Genomic DNA, 11,258 nt, shown 5'->3' with positions numbered 1-11,258 from the left:
GCACAGGGTGAGCACAGAGGATGTGGTGATACGTGACTGAAGCAGGCATTATTCTAGCAGACTTGGTGCCAAGCCATAGTCAGTGGATAGTCCTAAGTCTACATAAAGCTCATAATTATGGCTATCAAAAGAAATAAAAACTGTGAGATTAGAAATATAATGAGAGCAAGATGTGATGGATGCGTTAACTAGGGAAGCGAAGATACTTCATAAACGGTGGAGGACTGTGTTAACCAGGGAAGGGAAGAGAAATGATGGAGGGCTGAACTATCTACAACACAAAACTGGGGAAGGGATTTCGGCAGAAATTAGCCCCGTGAGCGCTCCCACTCCGCCCGAGCAGCCGAAGCCGCCCCCTCAGCGCTGGGCCGCGGCCTCCCTGCCTGCCCCTGCGGCCATGGCGGCGGGGCCCCGCCGTGCTCCCAGCGCCCCGGGGCGGCCGCTGGAGGCCGGGCCGGAGGAGGGGCAGCGGCGGCGGGGCCGGGGCCGGGGCTCCCCGGCAGGGGAGGGGCCGTGGCCGCCGCTTTCCGCCCGGCTCGGAGCAAGGCGGGGGGGAGCCCGGCCGGGGGCGGCATGTGGCGGCCGCAGCCCCGGCACGGCGGCACCGACAGGCGGCGCCGCGGTGGGAAGGGGGCGGCGAGCCCAGGTGAGCGGGTGGCAGAGCCCCGGGGGGGCCCGGCCGGCAGCAGGCGGCTCCTCCCCGAGGGGCTCCGGGCTCCGGGAAGGGTTTGGGGTGGGTTTTAGGTGGGTTTTAGGGGTTCTGCGAGAGCCCCGAGCGGTGCCGGTTGGATTGGGGTCGGGGGGGTTGCGTGGGGCTGGGAAGGGGTCAGGGCTGCAGCATGAGGAGCGATCCGCTCCCGCTTCCCAGCGCCAAGCCGCCGTTGTTGCTTTCCATTTATTTATTTAATTATTTGATTATTTATTTATTTAAAGTTTTGATTTTTGGTCCTCTAGGCCCCAGCCGGTTTTTAGCGTTCGTTTCGCAGGGAGGGTCAGCGCAGCCAGTGTTGCCTAGGGAACTTTGTTATAGCGCTGAGGTAACCTTCAGTGTTTTTAAGCGCTGACAACTGTGTAATTTCGCCTCTGCTGGCGTGGAAGGAGTCATATTGCTGTAAAGACATGCATGTGTGTGTAAGTGTTTGTATATATGTATTTTAACTCACTGCCTGTAAAGAGGGAAGTAACCGTACTCTCAGAAGTCAACAGTCACGTCTGTCCTAACTCACTTTAAAGGACGAAAGGGAAACTGCCACCTTCACAGAGAAGCCAGCTTCATGTGTCTGCGAGTATGTGAGTAACTGAGTGTTAAAAGTGAGGTTTCTAGCAGAGGTGAGCCGCTCGTCGCCTCCTCCCTCCAAGCAGCAGCCGGCAGGAAGCTGTCAGGCTGAGCGAGCGCTGCCCGCGTTACCCACGCTGCCGGTGCTGGCGAAGGGCTGGAGCCGTGGGGAAATGCTGGAAAAAAACACATCTCACCTTTCCCAGGAGAGCTCAGCAAGAAAGGTGGATCACTCTTGGGGTGTGTCAGCTGCCTTTCTGGTTTTTCGGATGTGCGGTTCTGCAAGGGCTGGTAGCCTAGCGAAACTTTCTGCAAACACGTTGGTTGGCCGTGCCAACGTTTCAGTGGAAAGCAGCTCATTCATGGTTTGGTAATCCACGCTAATCTTTGTGTACAAGCGGTTGAGTAACTTTCTGCTATGCTTCTGAATAGCGAGTTAAGAGCTCTGCAGTGAAGTGCCTGTGTTATAAAGGCTGCTGCAAAATATACTACAGGACATATACCAGCAAGCGCTGCCGACAATTAAAAGTAAATTAGAGTTTTCAAAGAAATGAACACAGTATATTGTGATTCATTATTTCTGTTTTTGTCCTTTTGTTTTTAATCATTTTCTTTCTAATCTGCAATTGGCCTTACAGTAACTCGAAAATGGGAGTTCTACTTTATTAAAACTTTCATGTTGTTTAAGTGGTAAGTCCCTTTAATTGCATTGCGTTGCTGTTCCCCCATCTCATTGCTGAAGTTAAAGTTTTAGTTTCTTCTAGGAAGAGATTAAAAGTGCTTTAAGGCTGAAGTTTTAGTAGATCTTTTTTCCATTGATATGGTTTTTAGGCACTTAAGAAACTGAGAGGAAGGATGTTTAAATCAAATATGTGGTTTAAAAATAAAAATAGTTGAATTTAGAGGTTTGTGGTCCCATGAAATGTGGGGTGAGGGAATGTGAACCCCCTGATATTTTGTACATTTGAGATTAAAACTATGTCCATCTATGTCTTTTTTTTTTTTTTTTCTTACTTCCCAGTGTTTATACTGTAAAAGTTAAAAATTTTCTCTACAGTTCTTCAAGAATGGACAGTCAAAATAACCTGTTCTTGTACACTATACTACTAACTTATCCAGCAGCATGGAAGTGTGGTCACAGACCAAGTACTATATTGCCACTGGCTTCCTCCCTCTTTAAATTCAGATAAATCAGCCTTTGTTCTCTTCAAGTAAAATGAAGTCAAAAGTTTGGGCCTAAGCTGCTGCTTCTGGAATTGTAGTGGGGTCATGTAAGAAAAGAGGATTTATTAGCGCCAGTATAAATTAATTGTAAAGAACGGAAAGACAGAAAGCACTGCAAACAATGTTTTGTACTCACTAAAGCAAAGAACCCTAAAGGTTAATTCCGACTTTGTTCGCAAATTAGGCACACTTGGTTAGGTTTTTTTTTTGCTCACCATAACTTGGGCCTCCTACAGCTACTGAACTACCTGACCTTTCAAATGAGATCTACTGGAGTGTGCAGCACCTCCTGAGCGCTCATCAGGAGTTATGATTTTTTCATTTCAGCATTTGGCTTCCTCGAGCAAACGTTCTTCCTAATTGAGCGGCAGACAGTCTGCAGCCTTTCCTGGCTTTGGACGTAATACATATGAACAACTCGTGTGAAAACAGCTTTTCACACCACCTTCGGAGTATCGGGCTTAAAGGTAAACAGAGAGGAACCTGTGGAGTTGCCATAGTGATTTCCAAGTTCATCCTTAGCATGTCGTGTCTTTTTCCAGAGAGCAGCCCTTTCATGCTGTGTCACTTAGATTAGGATTGAGCCCAGGGTATGTTGTAATACTATTCAATATTCTTGAAGGAAAACTGCTGCAAAACCCTTATGTATGAGGGATGAATGTGCCCTTTGTAAATCAGCAGTCACACGAGGAAAAACTTGGCTCTCTGGCACTGAACAAAGGCTACTGCGCCTATGTTAAGTACTGTAGTATTCTTTTTTGGAGCTGTTTACTTAATTCTGGGTTATGTTAACTATTTAACACTCCATTAAAGTGTGTATTTTTTTTTTTCCCCTTTTAGCATGTAGGCTAAAAGATCCCATTAACTGCTCACCTGAAATATGATTTTGGGGAGAGACATTTCTTTTCTGAGCCTCCTAGCTACTGATGCTGTGGAAGTGGAGATCAGCTATTGACATACTTTGATAAATGCAGTTTTGCTGTATGAAACTTGAATTAGCTATTGATGTGGAGTTATTTCCCTGTTTATTGATGCTGCGAAAGTAAAGTGGCTTAATGACTAATCTAAAGTCTGCAGACAGCAGTGAGATCATGTGCGTGCCTCAAGTATGGTTTCTTTGTTCTTTGCGATTCCTTTGGGGCACGCCGAATTTGGATTCCGTCTCCCCTTTGTGCTTACAGTACAGGACTGCAGTCTTTATTTCAGACCCTCCCTCGTTTAACAGCCCTGCTTCCTTTCAACATGCACACCTCTAATTATCCCTATATGATAAATTACTAACAGGGACCCTGTTGCCTAATGATTGGTGGTGCTTTCTATTCTTTCCCGCTCCCTCCTCCCTTTCCTTCCTTTCTTGCTGTCTTACAAATGTTTGTTTGTTGCAGGACCCTGATGTCAGAGGAGATTACATAGTTACTCTGCTCTTTTTGCCTTCTCTCAATATGTTTATTTGTAACAACACCTAGGCACACCGAGTGTGAAAACATTTAGATTTCACATCAAAACAGTCAGTATTTGCTGCATAAACAGTTGTGTTCTCAGAATTAGGGGTGGAAAGTAGAAATGCATTTTTTTTAATAGTGCTTAGCTAGCTCCATTTCAAAGGTATATGCATTACCTGCACTTCTAGATCAGATCAAATACCGCACAAGTCAGAACTGCAAGTGGAACAGTAATTTGCTAAGGAAGGTATGTGTATATATGCTCAGATGATAAAATCTTCATGTGAAAGAACTGCATGGGAGAAGTGGATACTTGAAACTAAGAGCAGAATGAATGGGATATATGTGAAATTATCTTCCACCGTTCCCTGTTCTCTGCAATGGCAGCAGAATTGGCTGCTTAGAGGGATTTAGTGGGCACTGGCTGAAAGGCTTCTTTTGCTGGGGTGAGAGGTCAGCAGAGCAGGAAAACATGACAGAGAAAAATCTCTTAGAGCAACTTGGAAGCAACCTGTGGAGTGGAAAAGTCAGGAGGTTGGTGGTGAGTATTGTAAAACTGAACAAGGATGAAAGGCGTAGTATCTATGGACAAGTCAGGAAGTGGGAGTTGGTGTAATTAGATCTTCTGAACTGTTTTGCAAGCTGGCATAAGAAGGGGCATGTGGCATTGGTGTCGCTTTTCAATGCCTTGCTGAATTCTTTATAATGTTAATGGGAAAGTAGAGTCAAATAGTAGTGATGTTTTCAATGTGCCTGTACATAATGAAGTTTGACAGGAGCTTCGTGGCTTTGCTGATTGATGGGGTGAGCAGAGCAGTCCCTGGCTTAGCTCACGTAGGTGAGGCTATGGCCTCGTTTTTGAATTTATTGGCAGCTGTGCCTTTGGGTCTAATAAGTGTGTTTTGGGCACTGAAGGAAACCATTCGTAGGGTCCTTTCATTTTGTTTTTGGAAAGCTGTAAGGTCTTCAGAGAGCTTGGCAAAAGAAGAAACTTTTTTCTTTTTTTTTCTTTTTTTTTTTTTTCTTCTTAATAAGCCACTTCCTTGCTGCTTTAGTGGGATACTGAAAGTATTTTGTTACTCATCTTAGACGATATGTTGGTAAGTATCCTTTCCACTGGTATATCAGCTTAGCTTTATGGATTATCACTGTTGCAGATACGCAGACACCTGGAGTGGGGCTGGCAGAGACCACTTACAAAGCCAAAAGGTTATAGCTGTAGGGTTATTTTTTCTTAGATTGTAGCTGTCTACTTCTTATGGTGTGGTTGTTCCCCTTCCTACACACAAATATATTACCTCACTAAAACTTCCCAGGGCTCCAAGGAATGATTATCACTGAATCTCTTTGTGGGAAGTCCAAGTGTCTCAGCCCTGTAAAGTACCTGACTTTTCATTGGGAGGGCTCAGATGATCTTATCAGTAGAGGCTTGTTTTCTCATAGGTGTTGGGAAGCATAGCTTTGGGGACAGGAGCTTTCCCTTCTCATAGGGTTTTGGCTGTGGACAGTTGCTGAGGCAGTGGCGAGATTGAATTTCATGCACTTGATGGAGGTGCAGGTGCTTCCTCTTGCAAAAAGCCCATGGAGACCCAGGTGATGTAGGAGAGGGGGCTGCTGTTCCTCAGCGTGGTTTTGCATGTCAAACTAGTTAATAATCAATGGGTGTTGCGTTCCCTTTCCCTGGGAAATCTGAACGTGGCTGTGGCAAGGCAGCTGCTGTAGTGTTCATGTGTTTGTAGTCTGAGTCTTGTACAGCCGTGGCCATGAGAAGGGCTGCTCCAGGTAATGGAGCAGTGTAAAAGGCTGTTTGCTGGCTTCCTGGGCAAACGAGGACAGGAGGGGGAAATAGCTCGCTGGTTGGGTGGTCTCAGGTTGCTCTGAGGTAAGGAAAGCCCAGCTCCTGCTTCTCACATTGTATGCAGTGAGCCCTAATAGCTTTATTTGTTCTTTTAGCAGATAGGGAATTTTCCTGACCTGTGTTCTTACTAGTGATAATGGTGTGTAGCAACATTTTCCCTGTGTTTCTGGTGAGCTTGGGGTGGCACCGATGCTCTTGATGAGGGCTCGAACCTTTCAACTGGGTCTGCACGCACTCGTTTGCGTTACTGCTTTCTGTGCTGCCAGGTCTTAGTGAAGCTCTGTGTGCTTTGGCCAGCCATTAAGTTGGAAGTCTGTGGCTGTAGCAAATTCAGAGTGGCTGTGGTTTAAAAAAAGCCAGTATGAGTGTTCAGCGCAAGCCATGTGAGGAGTACGTGGAGTTGCTGTCTGTCTTCCAGCCCTCTGCTTTGGAACAGTTGTGCATTCTGAAAATGGCCTCTAATGACTTGAAAACCATGATAGAAAGTACCAGAAAAGCTTGAAAAAGGAGGGTTAAAATGCAGAGAGTAAGCAGGGAATAATAATAATGATAATAGGAAAAAGAAAAAAAAAAAAGAGCAAACAGGTGAGGTAAAGACACTATAGAGGGCAGCTTACATGTAAGGCTGCTCTAAGGAATTCTGTGTGGCAGCCTGTGTATGTGTTGTAAACACCAGCACTGAACAGTGGTGTAAGAAGAAAGAGACCAGCCCCGGAAAACCAAGAAGTAAAGGGAAGAAACCAAGGAGTAAATAAAACCAAGAAAAGGAGACAGAGAAATATCTGGGTGTTTGTGCACTCAGTTATATCAGTCTTATACACCCATGTCGCTGGTTATGGGTGCCTGGTACAGGTGTGAGGCAGAGCATTCAGGTTTGCCTTCTTCCATGCCCGTGTTGTGGTTAGACTTTGTGGACTGGGTAGGGTAGAGGTGGTGGTCCCTGGGTGATTGTCCTCCTCCAGGTCCTTTGTGAGGGAGAGTGGTTTTGTGGCAGGTGCTCAAAGGGGGCTACTCTTTTTTTTTTTTGTGTAATGCCCTTGGAACCATGTCAGGGATTAGGTTTTTCAAAGGCAAGTGTCTTCAGACAGCTGCAGTCTAGCAGATGGCCCCCTCTTTTCTGCCCGTTGGAAAGCAGACGAAGAAAAGGTATCAAAATAATTTTTAATATAGCAAACTGAATGATGCCTTGAGAGATGTGCTTTCAGATGTTTGTACAGCCAATAAAAAGTCTTGGCAGTAAACATTTTGTGAAATAACTGCAGTAGATCAAAGTGACATTTAAGTGATGCTCATGAGCATCATTTAATCACCAGCTAACTACTAGAGGTCTGCTACTGTGGAGCAATAGGAGTTTTTATGGTATGCCTTATTGTGTCTGTCTTGCTTAAGGCACTGGCTATCATTGAAGCTTGTGATTTCTGTGTGTCTTGAATGCTTAAAAGCTGGTTAAGAACCTATTTATTCCAAGTATTGAACTTTTATCCTTAATTTTGTTTGTAGAAAGCCAGCTGTTTCTGCCTTCTAGGATATGATGAAGCTGTTTACTAACTTCCTTGTGACTCCCTTGTGAAGTAAAATTGGATGAATTGCTTGCTTTCAGAGTTGCATGTATCATCCCAGAAGATACGCTTGAACTGATGTGTGTATGGATAAAAAGGTGGAATGCTGCAAATCCCAAGACTTGTTTTTAAAGCTGGGGTATATCATGGGATTGTTTGGGTTGGAAGGGACTGGACAGGTCTCTGGTCTACCTCCCTGTTCAAAGCAGGGCTGACTGAGCCCAGAGCAGATTGCTCTGAGCTTTATCCTGGGCCCTGGAAGCCTCCAAGGGCTGATCAGCCTCTCTTGGCAGCCTGCTGCACTGCTTGACTGCCCTTGGGGTGAAGTTTTCCTATTGGTATGTAGCATCTTAGGAATATTGTTGCTAGTAGATGTGAATCAGGTGTCATTTATAACCTAGTTTGAGAGTGGCGCACTTGGCATTCTCTTATTTTCTTTCCTTCCTGTGGCATAAAATTGCTGTATTTGCTGAAATTTGCTGCAAATATATCTTTAAACCCAAAGAGGGCATTCTAACCTTAAAGATGTCCTTAGTTCGGTCTTCATGATTTTCTCTGACACAGAAGCCCTTGCGTATGACTCAGACCTTGAGGTAATTTAAGTTTAAGACGTTTCATATGTTTTTGCTCAGTAATGCACTATGACACTTTTATTGTACAGGAATGAAAATCCATGCATCTTCTCAGCATCGCTCTCGGTCTTATTGGCACCTCTTTGTTTTTGTAAGGCTGCTCATGCAGGATGTTCCTGTTCACTGGGGGTTGAAGGGAGAGAATGATTTTTAGGTTGTGGAGTTCTTGCAAGTCACTTCAGAATCCTTTGAGTTGTCCTTTCCCTAGTCAATAGAGGATTTAAAAGGCTTCTGGCTTAAAAGTAGCCCTATTTCACTAAGGGAGCCAGTCAATGAACATCTTCTTCCACTGAACTATCTTTCTGGGCTTACTTCACTCAGATACTTCATAAATATGCTTTCATGTGTCAGAATCATGGATTAGCGTAGACTTGTCAAGTTTGGAGTACAAAAATGTAGACAGGCTCAAATTGTATTATAGGTATGTTAAGAAGGAGTCACTTAAATATGAAGTTTATTTATTTATTTATTTATTTTTACTAATTTGTGGTGAAAATTTAACTTAAACCTGAAGTTTCCAATGAAAATTTGCTGTGCAGACTTGGCATAAAATAACATTGTCAGGATCTGCCTCAGGGAGAGCCAAGACTTCAAGGTTTGGTAGTTTTGAGAATATTCACATTCTGGCTAAACATTGCTTTTTTCAGATCTGCGATCCTTTCAATAAAGACAGGAGTTCCGAAAGAGCAAAGCCTGAGGTGTGTTTTTACAATGGAAATGTTTCCCCTCCCCAGGTCTTTCAGAGTCCTGTGTAAGTGATCAGCCCCGTCTGGGGCGTGCTCTGAGTATTTCAGCTAACTCCTCACGTGGTCTCTTTTAACCACAAAGTAATGCTTCAGATTATGCCGTGCCTCGGGACCGAGGAGATCAAATGTCTCTTGCAATGCTTTAACTTTCCCCAAAAGGAAGCTATGGCAGCGCTGTCAGCTACTCATTAATAACAGCAAGGCTGTGTACAAGAGGGCTGTGTAACAGAAGTACCCTGCTCAATGCTGAGAGCAGCAGGGGCAGAAATCCCCACTGCCCCATGGCCAGGTCCTCGCATCTGAAGGGGACGGGCCTCTCTCTGTGGGTTACCTTGCAGAGAACCCTGCCAAGTCCTAGAATTCAGGTTTTCTAAAGCCTGTAATAATTTTTCTTGAATTTATTGGAAATAGTTATGTGCACGATCTATGTTAATTCTGGACTACTACTTGAATGGCACTCAAAGTTGTTGTTTTCTTCCTGCCAAGCATTTTGATACCCAAGAAGATTGTTTCAGGTGTGCCTGTTTAGCACCATATGGTACAATCAGCACTTCTTATCCCTTCTAAAATGCTAAGCTGAATTGAGGATAGATTGAACAGAAAAATTTCATTAACTTCTTCAAGACAATTTTCCTTTTATATCTTTCTATGGTCAGCCTGTTTTTTTTTGTTTGTTTTGTTGTTGTTTGCATTAACTTCTCATTTTTTTAACTTGAAGTATTTCACTTAAGACTTCATTACAGTATCATACAGATTCTTTGGTGCCCAAGAAACATCTGCAAGCTATCTCATGAAAGGGCACAATTTCTTTGCAGATAAATACCATTCTTAAACTTACTTGGATAACGAGAGCAGACAGGTAGGGTTCAATGAAAGGTAGCGGGTCCTGTAGCCTTGTAGTTAAGTAGGAATACTTAAGGAAGGAATTGCAAATAATGTGTGACAGAAAAGATTTAAAAAAAAAAAAAGCTTCTGGCAAAAATCTATGGTTTTGTTGAATGTCAATGGTGTATGTTAATAAATGCAACCTGTATTATTGGCTAATATATGTTATCTCGGGGAGACTGTCAGAGGAAATTGTGGCAAGTAATTGTCTTGATTTCTTAGATGTGAATTGCAGCGATTTACTGTCTGAGGAAAGAAGCTCTTACAATAGTGTCTTCATTGAGAAGATCTCAAAAGGGATGAATGGAGCCAGCGTGCCTTTAAAGTGGGATTTAGTTTATATGCTCACACAAAACGTGTGCTGGGAAAGAGGTAACAGGAGCCCTTAGGACTGGCTGAAGCCCTCCTGGCCAAAAGGCAGGCACCTGGGGACAAGCAATGAAATCAGTGGTCACAGCTGAAGCAGGGTCGGGCTCCTTTTGAATGGACTTGGAGAAGCCTAGAAACTTCTCAGCTGTGCTGGGGGGAGTGGGAAGGAGGAGGGGTTTTCACCTGGAAAGGAATTGGGTGGGATGGAGGAGCTGGAAGCTCACGCAGGGAGGGTTTTTGGAGGTGAGTTGAGATGTGCTTGTCTGCTGTTGTGAGGGGCCTGCTCCTAGGGAGCTTGGGCATACTGGGGTCAGGACAGAGGGGAAACTGGAAAGGACCAAAGAGGTGGTATTGAGGAGTGATGCAGGGGAAGAGTGCTTCTCTGTGGCTCTGAACACTGCTTGGGAGCTTTGTGGAGGGTTTTCACCCGGGGCCGTATGGTATGCAAGTGTGACCTGTACAGTTAGGTCAGAGACACAGGTTTGGGACTGTTTCTGGTTCAACAGTCTTTTGCACTTAGTTCAAGATAAACGAGCAGTTGGTTTGTGAGAAGCTAGTTGGGGACCAAGAAGAGAAATGCATTGGAAGTCGGTGGAAAGGAATGCTGGGTGTGGTGGGAGCAGCAGAAAAGATGTAGTGTTGGTGTCAGCAGCGTGGGGTGGAGGCAAAATAAGTGAAAGAGTTGGAGTAGAGCTGTCAGTGTCGATTGTGTCTTCCCTCAGCATGGGGTCTGGCTGGCTGCCATGAGTATGTCCACTGATCCTTGTTTGCTGCTAGCGGTCATGAATTCTAAATTTTGTGTGAAGACAGGATTTTGGTGCTGCTGCAAATCCTTAGTCTGTGGCCGTGGTGCCAAACATCTGTGTTTGGACTCAGTCGTGGCTTTGTGGTGTGGCTGTTGGGTACCACCAAGGAGGGGTTGCTCCCTGCTTGGCTGGGAAATGCAGGCTTAGTGCTAGAAAATGCACGTTGGAGCACGTTTGGCTAAATGAAAGAGGGTCTTGATAACAGGCAGCCGTGGTGGTGTCTGAACTTGTCACTGTACAGAGCTTTGACTGCTTTTCATGGTTTTGATGTGGCTTTTTGGTGGTGTACTGCTTTTCTTATCTTCTTTTTTTCTGTGTTACAATTCACTTCCTTAAACGTGATCTGCTGTTGATATCACAGGAGCAACATAGGTCAGTTCTGCGTTGTCAGAGGCATCATTTTTTTCTGTAATTCAATGCAGTTGCTTTATATATAGAAACAATTCTGTCTCCTGACTTTT

General features: G+C 44.6%; 1 protein-coding gene across 1 annotated transcript in view; it reads left to right on the top strand.

The window, feature by feature from the left end:
• Positions 1-362: 362 nt before the first annotated feature.
• Positions 363-11,258, top strand: part of DISC1 (DISC1 scaffold protein) — a 196,889-nt gene continuing 185,993 nt past the window's right edge. Inside the window, 2 exon segments of the mRNA XM_068676788.1 lie at positions 363-646; positions 1,234-1,290. Coding sequence (XP_068532889.1) covers positions 574-646; positions 1,234-1,290 — 130 coding nt within the window. The 5' untranslated portion in view covers positions 363-573.

The sequence above is a fragment of the Anas acuta genome, chromosome 3, assembly GCF_963932015.1.
Source record: "Anas acuta chromosome 3, bAnaAcu1.1, whole genome shotgun sequence".
NCBI lineage: Eukaryota > Metazoa > Chordata > Aves > Anseriformes > Anatidae > Anas > Anas acuta.
The sequence above is the reverse complement of the archived record's forward strand: the minus strand, read 5'-3'. Positions and strand labels throughout refer to the sequence as shown.